The 15,391-nt window shown below is 32.0% G+C and overlaps 1 protein-coding gene across 3 annotated transcripts in view; it reads left to right on the top strand.

Annotated features, from left to right (window-relative positions):
• The window catches only part of LOC129805598 (transcription factor AP-4), a 95,033-nt gene extending 79,875 nt beyond the window's left edge, over positions 1-15,158 (top strand). Inside the window, exons 3-4 of one of the 3 annotated variants that reach the window (XR_008752097.1) lie at positions 3,926-5,339; positions 5,493-15,158. Coding sequence is in view for 1 of the 3 variants with exons in the window: in XM_055853630.1 (XP_055709605.1) it covers positions 3,926-5,203 (1,278 nt within the window). In the remaining 2 variants the exon portion in view is untranslated. Of the gene's footprint in view, positions 1-3,925 lie in introns of all 3 variants that reach the window. The other 2 variants (XR_008752098.1, XM_055853630.1) reach the window with 2 other exon arrangements.
• The last annotated feature ends 233 nt before the right edge of the window (positions 15,159-15,391 follow it).

The raw sequence follows: 15,391 nt of genomic DNA, 5'->3' as shown, positions 1-15,391 counted from the left end.
TTCGCATAACCTCAAATTTTACATTTTGAATTCAACAGTCGTTCAAATTTGAGGAGTTGAAATTTGAGGAACTCTACTGTATTGACAATCATCTCAATCAGTGTACATTTTATTGCTCTAACTCCACGGAAAGAGTCGTATATAGAATCCTTCTATTTTTTTCACCCCCCCCCCCCGAAATCTTAACCTGGCACCCCTCGGAGACCACTTTTGTCAACAAAGTTTCACGTTTCAGACGATTTCTGAGAAATGTCTTCACGCTGTTTTTTCGTCTGTCCGTCCGACTGTCGCTAACTCTATAGGCCAAACGGTAAGAGATAGCGACTTGAGACCTAAGGGGGACTCCCCATAAGTCGACCGAAGGATCATTAACATGCCCCTCATTTCCCCCCACGCCTGCCCTTCCCCTCCCAAACCATGTTTATTGGGGATTGCTCGAAAACGCGTCGTGCGATTTTTTTTTCATTTTTGGATATGTTAGAGATTACCCATGAGGACATTTCGCTCTTATGACCTTTACACACTAGGAGAAATTTCTTTAAAAAAATGCCTTTTTAAAGAAAATTTCCTCTATCCTTGTAGGCAGAAACATCAGAATTTAAAAAAAAGGCATTTTTTACGAAAATTGCTTCTAGTGTGTAGACAGCTTTACACGACAATACCGTTGAATCATTCCTAATAATGATTTTTCAGGGCCTAAGGTTAAAACGACACTAGAGTAGAGAGCGCATTTATCAAGCGAATGGGGTCATCATTTTTGGGCTCGTTGGAAAGGTCTTGGAATTTCCTATAAAACTGAACCGGTTTCAATCGGTTCTGAACCGGTTCATTGTTGATATGATAACCAATTTTTATCTGAAAATCAGTTCTATAACTTTTAAAACTATATTGGAGGATCTTTCAAGAGGGTTATAAATCGGTTCAAATCGGTTCAGTACCGATATACGGTAAATGATGTGAAAGTGCTTTTGAGGTATAGCATTTAAGGCCGATTTCAGACTAGAGGTTTAGCCCAGTTCCCGAATGCCTCAAAATATTAAATTGCGAGAAATTTTATTGCTTTTTGAGAGCATAATAGGTCATTTGTCCTTAATAATCCAATGCTAAGTTAAATTTTTCCAGAAAATCGTGATTATTAGAGTAGTTAAGCCATATACCTAAACCTTAGGTCTGAAGCCCGTATAAGTCACGAGTTCGAACATTTCGCAAAGCCTGGGACGCTTTGCCACGCCTTTAAAATTAGACATACGAAATCTTAAATAAAATACTTTTTTTGAAGGATATTTTGTTTATTTGATAATTGTTAAATACATTTTAAATGAAAAATACCTAGAGTTTAGAAAAACTTTTATCATCATTCTGATTAGATTATTGAGACCCGTCAAATCATTGCTCTACCTGCCGATTTTACTCTGAGGTTTTTTGAATTTTAACGGTATATTCTAGTACATTCAGAGAAAATCTGCAGATTCTCGGCAGAATTTCTCCCTAGAAAATCTGCATAACCTCCATTACTTCACAAAAATATTGTTGATTTATGAAGAAACTGTAGAAGTTATAAAGAAAATTGTATGCTCTGCTTAACAAGCATTACCGAGTACACATTTTAGATAAGTAAAAAAACTGCGAGCAAAAATACTAATTTCTTAAAAATCGCCAATCGAATGATACAAAAACACGAAATTTTGGTCGACACTCTGTTTAAAGTTTTCACTTCACTTTTCTCTACTTGTAACACGGCGTCGCAGAATTCTTTATTTTATATAAACACCGTGATATCACTAAGAATAACTATATAGAATTTTGCAAACTTCAGTGAAAAATTTTTCCATCTCTTCTGACACATCTTGTCTGGAAAGTCTGGAATGTAGAAAAAATCTACAGAATATCTACAGAAATTCATCAGAGATTCGTCATAAATCTGCCGAAATATTCTGACGAATTTTGTCCCAAGCCCAAATAAAATTCGTAAGAATATCTACAGAATTTATCTGCAGATATTCTGTAGAGGTGTAGATTTTCTCTACAGAAATCTTAAAGATATCTGCAGATATTATTTGACGGGGAATTAAGAACAGTTGACAGCGCCACTAACGGGAGGTTTTTCCCGCCAGTGGCGCTAGTGACGCGGTGTTATAGCTCGAAAGCGTTGCCAATGTCTGAATACTCAGCAATTATTTTTTTTACGTTTCATAATCAACAAAAAATTTAAATATTGAAGATAGTGAATGAATGTTTCTAGGTTTTTCATGGTTAAAGGTTGAAAAGGCTTCTCAAAGAGCGTATTTTTCAACGTAATGGTATCACTTTTGGGCTCGTTGGAAAGGTCTTGGTATTTATGAGAAGTTTGAACCGGTTTTAATCAGTTTCAATTGCTTTTTTATCCTAGAATCAATTGTATTACTCTTAAACCATTTTGAACAACATTTTTAGTTATTTAGCATTCGGTTTAAGTCACGAGTTTGAGCATTTTGAATTTTATCGTTTTCCAGTCCTTTTTAGTAAATTATTATAAATTTTGAGTAATTTTTAAGCTAAGATATTTAGGAAAAATTTTTAAAAAGATATCGCAAAATTGGCTTGCAACGTATGTTACGCCGAAAATAGACACAGGCTGATCCTCGACAATACTCAGCTCGAAAAAATTGGCGGTAAACGATCAGCTCAAACTATCATACACTGAGGATTTAGGATCAAGGATTATGCCCTAGACACACTTACGACTTAAGCCGAGAGACGACTTAGTGGAAAATTATGGAAATGTTGTTTAATCATTATTTCGATTATAATCACCAGGGGCATGACATTTCCTATGTTTTCCATAATGTTTCTAGCGAGCCGAAAATACTTTTGAGTTTATTAGCTGTTTTCTGCCATTGTAGAATGAATTACCAAAAAATACTAATACAAGATAAAAGAAAATTTAATAACAAAGAGGCAACGGAAAATCCTAAATTGGCAGCCTACGTAGTTTTGAAGATATCTCCTGAAATGTGTACAAAAAAACAGGGAAAAAAATACACTAAAATCAGTCGCATTTTTCAAAGGTAATGTCATCTCCCTGATAATCACGCTAAGCCGTCTCTCGGCTAATCGAGGCCCTTAGCATCTTCGGCGTAAATTTGTATTAAATGTGCGCACTTTGATTATTGAAAGACTTCTAAAGTGCAGTATCAATGGATTTTTTATACAAATAGAAAGAACACTTTGACCATGCCATTACTCCAATATTAATGCATTATAATTTTGTGATATTTTGTACCATTTTACTCTCTCTCTCTCTTTTTATGTTTTTGGCTGTCAGACTCAATCAGGTCCATATAGCCACCATTTTACTCTCCATGTTTTTTTCATCCAATTGACATTTCGAAAAGCACCCAAAAACATCCAAAGTGAAGCTTTTTATTTTCAGCACTGGCGCTGATGCCGCCTAATCCCCGTAATTTCACTTAGACCTCATGAATTTAGTTTAGAAGATCAGCCTGATCCTCCAAATTATGGACTGATCCTCGAGTGTATCGATACGATCGATACCGATCCTCATTCTTCGAGGTGATCCATAAGCCGATCCCTGTGTCTATTTTAGGTTTTACGGTCCGGAAAGAGTTAACTCTTTCGTCTCTTTTGGGACTCTGAGTACCCAAAGAAGCATATGAATATTCTATGAAAAACAATGTTTTTTAATTATTTAGAATTGATAAAATTCCGATTCTTGTGGATGATTACAAACTATAAGGATGTCCAAATGTAAGATATTTTTTGTAGGACCTCAATTAATTCCTGAGCTTAGATATTTTTGATTAAAAATTGTGAAATTGGCTTGCAGCATATGCTGCGGTCCGGAAAGAGTTAAAATCATTTGAAGCGTATGCTGCATAACGAGAATATGATATTCATCTTAATTTTCTATTTTCTTGCTTTTCAGGCTGCAATTCTCCAACAAACAGCAGAGTTTGTTTTTAATTTGGAGCAGGACAAAAATCGCCTGATGTCCAATGTGTCCTACCTGCGAGAGCTCCTGCTAAAGAACAACATCAATCCGGATTTGCCGACTGTAAGTGTCTCAAGTACGGGCACAACCGCCACAACGTCCACAGTGTCGGGGAAGAAGCGCAAATTGGACAATGTGATGACCATGCAGACTATCTCGGACTCATCGGATGAGGGTCTGGGGTCAATGTCACCCGAGCCCCTCACCTTTGTCACAGTCATGACGAAACCAAGTGGAGCCATCACCACAACGACATCCGCCTCTGCAGCCTCCACCAATAGTATCTTGGCCAAGGAGGTGGTGGATCTGAAGCACCAGCTGGAGATTGAACGGCGCCAAAGAATGATGCTGGAGGATCAGCTGAGGCAGCTGGAGTGTCAGGTGTATCCGGAGCGATTGAGTCGTGAGGAGAGGATTTATCAGCATCAGGAAGTGATTGAGCATACGGATAATTTGAGGGTGGATGATGTTGATATGGTGGATGGACCTGAGGATGGTGTAGAAGTGGTGGAGGAGGAGGATGATGAAGATGAATCTACGACAATCTCACTGCTCCCTGAGGATTCAATGACTAAAGTATCACTGTCACAGTTGCAGTTGCATCAGACGCATGATCTGCAAGATATGCAAGTGGTATCGTTGGATAGTTTACCAGCGACTGGACAGAATGTGGTTGTGTGTTCGCCGGTGGAGGAGATAAGTATTGAGGAGACGCGTGTGGTGTCACCAAGTCGTGTTGTGGTGGAGAAAGTTGAGGAGGTGGTGGAAAAGGCAGAAATCAGCACGAAACAGAGGCTTCAGCCAATTCTGGAGGCCGTGATTAAGGCAGAGCCAAAAGTGGAAGTTGAACGAATTAGTAATTCACCTGTGAGTCTCACAGTGGTCAAATCTGAGGATTCTGCAGCGGCCCAATCGCGAATGTATGTGACATCGACATCGAGGCAGAATCTTGAGACAATTGTGGAGGCGATAAGGCATCTCGAGGGTGATCATTTGTTTGGGGAGACGACACAGGAACAACCAACCCAGGAAGCACCACTAGCACTCACCACCCACAACAAACAGTCACATCTGCAGCCCCTGCAGCATGCCCGGAAAATCCATGTGGATGTCAATCCATTCCTGCACTTCCGGACACCAACAACAGCCACGGCACAGCACCTGCAGCAGCAATGTAGGCCGGGTGTGATTGTGGTGAAGCAGAACTCCTGATCTGCTGAGGCAGTAAGTGGGCGCAGGAGTGGGATTGGACAGGGATTGACGGCGGTCGGTGGTGATGGTATTGTGTGTGTCGTGGATAAATTTTGACACAGAGAGCAGATGAGATATGTGACTAAATAATTTTTAAGTATAACTTCTTTTTAGATTTTTACTGATATAATTATATACTTATATATACATATATATGTATATATATACATATATATATTTTAGGTAATGAAAAAAAGAAAACAAAGTGGACGATTTATGTAACAAATTACACATTCGCATGTGTTTTTAGTCATTACAGTAGAGACACACACCCAACACAAAGAAACCCCGAAAAAACAACTTTGAAAAAAAAAGAGTTAATGAACAATTTTTCAACGTGAAATTGCATTCAGTGTAACAGAAAAAAAATAATTTCATTTAAATATCAAAAATTTAGAGAAATTTTTCAAAGGCAGGGAATTTGAGAGAACTTGAATGTCTTCTGGGAAAGTTTAAAGAGGGTTCTAATCCTGGCTAAAGTTCAAATTCGAAATCAAGATGCCAAGGAAGACATAAATCCTTGGTCCTTTTGCTTTGCAATACGCAATGACCTCAATATATTTTAATCCAAAGTGCCAAAGTCACTTCAAAACTTATTATTTTTCACCCTAAGGATAGATAATCTACGAACGACGATTTAAGGTAATGTATCTTCGAAGAAAAATCTTACGTAATTTAGCAATTTATTCGTCTAATTTTGGAAAGGAGGAAAGTTGACAGGTTTCGGTATTCTGAAGTCGAGACACCGTATTTATGGTTTGGGTCTTTGATATTGAGTTTGTGAAGCATTAATAACTGAATGTTGAAATGAAGTATATAAAGATAATTCAAAGGTACACAGCTCTCTCAGATATCCGGCTGACGGAGGGACAAAATGACATTTTGGTTTTTTGAATCTGGTCAACGGTTTTTCTATTTTGCGCTGTGTTGCAATTATTTCTGTCGAAACGCAACAGAATTTTCTTAGTGGTGCGCTTATATTTCATTGTACCACAATTAAATATCAAAGGCTTTTTTGTTTTCTCCCTTAACTACTCCCCTTACCAAGGTCTTGGGCATTGAGGCCTATTTTTAATCAAAGGCTTTGATAAAGTGAAAATACCATTTTAATTCATGCAGGACAAGCTGCATACTTAGTTAAAAAAAAATTGAATTCATCAACCGTCAGTTTTGACAGCTGTCAACCGGATATCGAACCCGTCAAATCATTGCTCTACCTGCCGATTTTACTCGGAGGTGTTTTGAATTGTGACGATATATTCTAGTACATTTAGAGAAATTCTGTAGATTTTCGGCAGAATTTCTGCCTAGAAAATCTGTAGATTTTCAGTAGAAATTCTTCCGAAAATCTGCAGATTCTCGGCAGAATTTCTGCACAGGAAATCTGCAATGTCTCCACTTTCTCAACAAAAATATTGTTGATTTATCAAGAAACTGCATCAGTTACAAAGAAAATGGTATGCTCTGCTTAACAAGCATTACCGATTAAACATTTTAGATAACTAAAAAAATGCGAGCAAAAATACTAATTTCTTAAAAATCGCCAATCGAATGATACGAAAACACGAAATTTAGATCGACACTGTGTTTAAAGTTATCACTTCATTATTCTCTACTTATAACACGACGTCGCAGAATTCTTTATTTTATATAAACACTGTGATATCACCAAGAATCACTCTATTGAATTTTGCAAACTTCAGTGAAAAATATTCCATCTTTTCAGACACAGGTATCTGGAAAGTCTGGAATGTAGATAAATCTACAGAAAATCGGCAATATATCTACAGAAATTCGTCAGAGTATGCACCAGGATTCGTCAGAAAATCTGCAAAAATTTCTGACGAATTTTGTCCCAAGCCCAAATAATATTCGTAGGAATATTACCGATTTATCGGCAGATTTTCGGCAGAGGTGTAAATATTTTCTGCAGGAATCTTAAAGATATCTGACGAAACTATTTGACGGAAAGTGCCGAATATCGGAGAGAGCTGTGTAAACTGAAACTTTCGAACACTTGAACGTGAAATCAATTAACGGGAATCGCTTAAATTAAATTTAAGGACTCCCGATTCTAACGGTGTAATATATAACAGGTTATTAAGTCTGCAAGTTGACACATAAATGACGCCGCTATCATAAAATCTTAAATAAATGTATCTCCGAATTAGCCACATTTTACAAATCATGTACTGCATTTGCTCACTTTGAACGAACACCTACAAACCAAAAACGAAACAAAATTGAACAAAATTGGCTTTGAACTGGTTCTTCAGCAGCCATATGCGGAAGACCGTATTTCGAAAGATCCATTTTTTAACGGGATAAAACAAGTTGGATAAAATCGTTAAAAACTTTTATCGACTTTTATAAGCATTTTCTTGATAAATGAAATCGAATTTGACCATTTTCTTTCTTATCCTATGGACATTCAATAACCCGTTAGTATTGCAAATGGGATAATATCGTAATATTACCCGTAAAGTTCTACCCAAAAATACGAAGAAACCAGAGCAAATTCATATATTTTCCAGTTTATTGAATCTTACAAGAGGAATAATACCTAAAGTTCGTTTTATTGCTTGATTGGATAATCAAGAATTGGGAAAAGGCCGTAGAACATTGCTCAAATATAGATAATGATCTCGAGGAATTGAGACTTTCAGACATGCCATAAAAGCTATAATTTACGGTTGCCGGAATAAAGAAGACTTCATGTCAAAGTCATCTCTTTAACTGGTGAACGAAAAATATTTACAAGGCTGCGATCAAATTCACAAGAGCAACTATGAGTAACTTTGACTGGTTAATATTTGTATAACAATTTCTCCTTTTTCTTAGAACAGTTAAAAGTGTCTCGGATTAAGGTCAAATGGTGTATTGTACGTGATAATTGGGATTGTCCGCAGCTAAATGGACAAGTAATTAGTTTTCTTCTGGTTACTTTCGTGAATGTCACCTCTATTTTAACTTTAGTATTCGGAAAACATTGCTTTGTAGTACAAATGAAATTATTCTTCGTTTCAACATTCAGTTCCAATTTCTTCGTATTCCTCATTTCAGAATACCAAAATCTCATAGATTTTCTGATTTTATAGAGAAAAGTTTCAGACATTTATATTCTAAATAGAAGATATCTTCAAGAATGCATTTTAGAACAGAAATTCTAACAATAAAAACTACAATACTCATACGTAATATTTTTCATTAAAGCGAAAAATATTATTCATTGGTATTGTCTGAAAAATTACTTAAATTTCGGGCTAGTTTTGTCCCTATCGTTCATAGAAGCACAAAATACACAGAATCAAACTCTGTTGGACTTTCCAAGGTTAGATGTAAGACTTATCATTGATTATATTTCTCAGTTTAATTTTTATTGTTAATTTTCAATCCGTAAAAAGTATCTCGTCGTTAAAGGGTTGAAATCTGAAGAGAAGACATCTTCAAAAATTATTTTGAAAACAAATTTTTGAGTTTTTGCGGTTTGTGTCTTGAATATCAAGATGTCAAGCATAGAAAAAATATTTTGTAGAACTATTCGTAAACGTTTGTGAATTTACGAAATATTCGTAAGTCGTGTAACCAACTAATAAGTTTATCAGGGGCCTCTCAACATTTCATTTTTCCATGCGTTTTTGCATAGAGGCACTGAAGACTATTGTCAAGTTTTTTCCTAAACAGAATTGACTTATCAGTCTGATATATTTCGAAATCATGCATTGATTAAAGGCTATCTAAAAATACATATTTCATAATGTTCGCCAAATTATTACAAGAACTACGAGCAAATTTGTTTAAGTCACGGTGCAATATCTGCAAAATTATTACAAGGAAAAATGAAAAATAACTTCACTTTTTATTGGGCTTGATGGGCCCCTGAAGTTTGTACTTTTTCACAAACTGGCCTCAATTCTGAGACCAAGATCAAGATCAAGAAAATTTCAAGATTTTGGTACTATTCTGAAATATTCTTCTTTTTCTTCTATTTTATGTAAGGCTGTCGGACTCACTTAATTCTGAAATCAAAAAATCAAGATCAAGATGACAAATCTGTCAAATGTCTTGAAATCTTCCAAGGCACAAACCGTGTGGATATCAAGATTTCCAATTCTGGAACCAATATTTCAAGATGTCAAATTTCTTGATTTCTTGAAATAATTGCAAGAACCTCTCGGAGAATTTTCAAGATACTAACAATTTGAAGAGTTTCATACGGATATGACTATTGATAAGGAATATTTCTATAAGATCGGCTTCGGACCTAAGGTTTAGCCCAGTTCCCGATGGTCTCGAAATTCAAAATAGCAACCAATTTTATTGGTTTTTCAAAATTTAATGAATCACTTGCCCATGTTGACCAATCTTAAGTGATAATTTTCCAAAAAACTCTTGATTAAGAAGAAATTAGAGAAGTTAAGCCATATGGCTAAGCCTTGAGTCTGAAGTCCGTATAACAGATGGTTATTAAATGAGAATTACTTTGAAAAATACTGTGTTTGATCTTGTAATTTAATCGAAATAGTACGTATTTCTAAATGTACATATCAAAATACACCACCCTGAGGATACCTGCAAATTAATCACATCTTGCATAAGCATTTCTTAATTTATGACAGGTCACAAGTTTGGTTTGCACTTCCTGTACTCCCGTTTATGGCCTCTCATTTATTCTTTAATACGTTCTATAACTAATTTTCGTAATTTATGTGACGAAATTTTAACAAATTCAACAGAGATATTTGTCAGAAGTAACGTTTCGTTAAGTATGGAAAATCTTGAAATCTTGGTTCTTAGCTAAGACATTTTAAGTTCCATAAATACTTCGCGTCAGAATACGAAATCTTGATTTTGGGAATATTTGACAGCTTGAAATTTTGATCTTGATCTTGATCTCAGAATTGAGGCCATTGCTCAAAAATAAAGTTTCAGATTCTTTTCAAAATATCCCTTCCGTAGTATTTTTCCAAGCTTAAATTATATATTTTTTTGTATCTACGGGCTGAATAAAGGCCTATAATCCTATTGTAATTTTTGCTTTAATAAGTTCTACTTGTAATAATATCTTTGCTAGTCTTTTATCCCTTAAACCTATGTTTTACTGTAGGTTTTCGCTTAAGAACCAGTTTGCTTTTAATAAGGTCTTGCTAAACCGTAGAATTTTCAACATCTTCATCTTGATTTTGATTCTCAAAGTAGAAGCCTCAACACACGAAGAAGATACTCAACTTCTAAAAATTCTCTCGCTACTTAAAAAAAATTCAAAGAATCCCTTAATCAAACAAAATTGGACAGTTATATCTTTTGTTATTCTGAGTAACAAAAAAACACAAGTTTTAAAATAAATATCTTTAATGACCGTCTCAAAAGTATTCATAAAAAAAAAACATAAAATTCCCGGAAAATATTGCAAAATAAATTCAATTTGAGACAAAATCGTGTCTAGATAGAAAAATTTTAATTAAAAAGTAAAATTTAAGGCAAAAAGAAGTACAAGTAAATCAATTTATTGTAAAATTGGCGTATTCTCGCCTTAAAGAATTTTAGGCAAATATTAATTTGTTCCAAACAAAATTTAAGAAATGAAACTACTTAAAAAAAAATGTACAAAATTGATTTTTCGGAGATAGGAACATTCCAAAATTTAATTACAAATTTCAAAGTACATTTAATGAGGACATTTAAAAAAAAACAAATTGTTAACACTAACTAATATTACCATAATACAAATTGAAGGTGGAAAAGAAGTGGTGCTCTTTCGGTTTAAATATCTTTCTTTAAATTGATCTATATCTTTGGTTTTTTTCGGTTTTTTTTTTGGAAAAACATTAGCAAATTTGATAAGAAAAAAAAATAAAGAGAAATATCGGTATAGACAAAAAACCAAATGGGAAGCAATAAATCCGGGAAAAAATCTGACGGTCAGTTAGTGAGAGAAAAAGCATTGAATACATATTTTAAATTAAATTAAAAAAAATAATAGATAATTTGTTTAGTAAGAAAAAATTTTGGCGCCATGAATTTGGATCTCTTAAATTATTATTAAAATAATAATTAGAAATTGATGAATCTCCAGACTAAAAATTCTAGTAGAGAGGGTATAAGTTGTGTTTATCCAACGTTATAATACTATACTTTTATTAAAAAAAGGAAAAAGAAAAATATTATGAACAATAATTTACTTTACAAATTAAATAATGTACAAATGTTAAAACGAAGTGAAATAATTCAAAACCTGATAAAAAAAAGAATACATTTTAATGCAGATTGAGAAATTCATTCTCTAGAAATATTACATTTCTACTTATTTTCTAAATATTTTCGAAGTATGGAACATTTTTTTTTCTCTACTTCCTTTTTTTTATTTTCTCTATGTCAAACAAATTAAAAATTCGAGTTGATTCGAATTTAATAGGATTTTTGCATTCATTTCTTTCGTCACAATAAACGGACAACTTTCAGTCAATGAATGGACAATACAAGACACTCAAAACACACAAAAAAAAGAAAGATGAAAGGAAAATTTTTTGATTTAATGATTTCTATGAAATTTTTACAATTATTTTACATTAAAAGAGATTTTTTTTGCTAAAAGAAAAAAAAACAATTCATTTTCACAACATAAAATGACGAGTATGTGTATTTAAGTTCAATCGAAAAGTCCAAAAAAAAAGCATGAGAATAAAACCATGGAGAGAAATGATGAAAGTAGAAAGTACCATGTTCTACAGTTGATTATATATTTTTTGGGATAAAAGAAATATTAAACATTTGTATCATAATGATATTAAAAAAAACATAATTTGTTTGACATAAATTTTCCTTCGAGAAACAATCATTTTCAGTCTCTTTCAATGTTCCAAATGTGTATTTTAACCCCATTCTCTTGGTCAACTAAGAGGTTATTTACGAATTTTAGGTTATGTTGAATTTAACCTTGAAAATCCCGGTTAAAATCAGGAGCCGTTTTTACAGGAAAAACTTACTATATCTCCCGTCTTGGATCATCTTTTCCAAGAAATATTGATATTCAAAATTTTTAAATTAGGCTATTAATAATTTTGTCGATATAACCACACTGAGAAAAAAAGAGGGTTCGATTAACATTTTTTCTTCAGAAATTTAACACTTTTTAGGTGTAAAAATATATCAACATTTTTTAATGTTAATTTTACACCTTATTAAGAGTAAAATTAACATGAAAAAGGGTACCTTTAAGCCCTAATACACCTAAAAAAGGTAATATTTACACCGATTTCGGATCAATACTGCAGGGTAAAATTAACATTTCCTGAATGTTATTTTAACTTTTTCGGATTTCTCTCAGTGGCAGCAAATCTATCCTTGCTTTCTTCTTTGAAAGTTTGTCAAATAAGTGACAAATTTTTCCTTCCAGAATGAATTTGATTGAATTAAATTTATTCTGTCTCACGTATTTGAATAAATTTTCGAATATATAAAAGGAAATTGAGTTACCGTTTAATCTAACCTCATTCCTTGATGTTTTGAGTGGAAGAGTAAATCACGCTGTAGATTTTCTTTGACAATGCTTTGTATTTTTTCACACCGAATCATCGGATATCAAATCCGTGGTTAAAATTGCTTTATTAAAGAGGTTAATGTTTAAACATAACCTAAAAGCTCTAGAAGGGTTTTTTCATGGTTGGCTGTAAAGAATTTCTTTCTAAATTCTAGCACTTTGAAAGCTAATTGAAAAATGTTCGTTAATGAACAAGAAATAAAGATTAAAGAAATAAAAATTTTGAGGTTATGTAGAATATTTAAACGAATAAATAAGATTGAAATTTTAATACCCGAGAAGTATTCAAAATTCTCGGTAATACCTACATTAAAACATTTTGCTAGTGTTAGAAATTCAAAGCCTGCAAGAAAATCCAGTGTCAAATTTTTGCTGCTAAGAAAGACCTTTCTAGGTTATGTTATTTTCAACAAGAAACTCTTCCACTTATCTCTTAAAAATTGATTCTAATGTAATTTATTGCGTATTTTGCTCACAAAATGCGTAAAAATCACGAGTACATCAGAACCTTTGAGAATTTTAATAAAAATCAGAGTTTTTGAGGTTAGAATTCTTGTATTTTCTTTGGTAAAATTTGACGTATTTAAAGGGGAGATGCAAAAGTAATTAGATTGATTAAAATAAATACCGCAAGATGGGAATTTTCCACATATTTTTCTATCCAAAAAGAAAACTAGATTTATGAGGTTAGGTTCAACATAACCCAACTTTTCAAAATAACCTCTTGGTTTAGAGAAGGCAACAAAAGTAAATGAAAGAACCACCTATTAAACGCAAATTAAATGCAGAATCGTACAATAGAAGAAAATCGACAGATTTAAAATCAGTTGAAAATTCTTTTTGTTTTTTTAATTTGTTTCCTTTTTTACAGAAACAAAAAAAAAAACAATAAATCACAAAGTAAAATATAAGTTCTACATTTAAAAAAAAAATTGTTCCTTCTTTCACTGTGTACATATTAAATATAATAAAAAAAAAAACATTTAAATAAAAGGATTTTATTGAGTAATTCACCTAAAAGTAATAAAGTAATTTTATGAATTAATAGATGTAATTTCACTGAAAACAAATGATTATAAAAAAAATTAAGGACTTTTGATATATTACTATTGAAGATAAATATTATTAGTAATAATGAAAATCTATTTATAAATATTGCTAAATATATTAATATACTTTTTGCATATTATTAAAATAAGATAAAATAGAAAAAAAGCAAAAAAAAAAATCTAGCCAATACTGAATTAGAATAAATGCAGTGATTGTAGTCCATAAAGTAAAAAGGAGAAATGAAAAGAGATAAAACAAATCATAACAAAAAAAGAGAGTCTATTTAAAAATTAAAAAAAAGAAAATTGGAAATTTATAGATGGGAAACTTTTAAAAAATTAAAAAGAAAAACAATTGTCCAAAGATATGAACAAAAAGCATATATTTCTGAATAAGATTTAATTTATTAAATAAAATTGGAATACAATTCAAAATAGTTGAAAAAAAATTAGGAAAAAAAGTAACAAAAAGAAGAATTTCCAATTTTCTTCTTCATCTTCTAACTATTTAAGCTTTTTGCTTTGTCTTGCTTTGTTGTTTTATTTAAATAGAAAAAAATATCCTTTTCAAAATTATCCTTTTTTTGTTGGAAAAGAAAGAAAAAACAAGTGAAGTAAAACCTATTCGAATTCTGCATAAAATATTTATTGACCTTTTGTGATTTTACAATTGTAATAATTTTATTTTAAGTTGAAAACTATATAAATTTACGTTTTATTGCTATGAATTATTTTTAGTAGAAAGAGAAAATATATATCTTTAAAAAAAAAGAACATGACGAAATGGTAAATGAACAAAAAAGTTTTAGCCATTACGGTATACGCATATTAATTTCAAAAATTAATATCTGTTTAATTTTTCTTTATTATATTATTCCACTATTTTTTGGGGGAAAGAGAGAGAGAGAAAGAGAAAATTTTGCGAAAATTGTTCTGTTGCCGAGAAAGTTTTTATTTCTTCTTCTTTTCTTATTAAGTTAATTTTGTGAAGCGCATTATGCTTCAATTACAAAATTTCTGGGCTTGTGAAAGAAATAAATTTTAAGTGTACCATTATTTTTAAGAGAGAACATTAAAAAAACATAAAACAATCATGCAAAAATACTACCTATTTGTAAAAAAAAAAGATCATCATAAATTCATGAAAAGTTTAATTAAAAACAAAAACGAATAAAATCGACATAATTTTCATTTAACCAGTGTTGTTTTGCAGAATTGGAGGTACAAAATAATTTTTAGCCATTTAAAGTCTAAATATTAAAAAAAAAGTAAGAGAACAACTTTAAGAAAAAGAAAACATAATGAAAAAAGCTATATTAAAGTCTAATCATCAGTATTCTAGAAGAAAAAACCACGCATAAACTTCTGAAAACGTTTTGCATATTTTCAGCAATAAAAAATTTTAGAAAAAGAAACAAAAACTATCCAGTAAATTTTCTTTTCAAAAACAAAATGAGAAAATTATCTTGAAAGAAAAACGATTTAATCATCATATTTATAGACTAAAAAAAAAGAAAAAAAATACAAATAAAAAAATGAAAACCATATTGTACTACAAAA

The sequence above is a fragment of the Phlebotomus papatasi genome, chromosome 3 (genome assembly GCF_024763615.1).
Source record: "Phlebotomus papatasi isolate M1 chromosome 3, Ppap_2.1, whole genome shotgun sequence".
Taxonomy (NCBI): Eukaryota; Metazoa; Arthropoda; class Insecta; order Diptera; family Psychodidae; genus Phlebotomus; species Phlebotomus papatasi.
The sequence above is the reverse complement of the archived record's forward strand: the minus strand, read 5'-3'. Positions and strand labels throughout refer to the sequence as shown.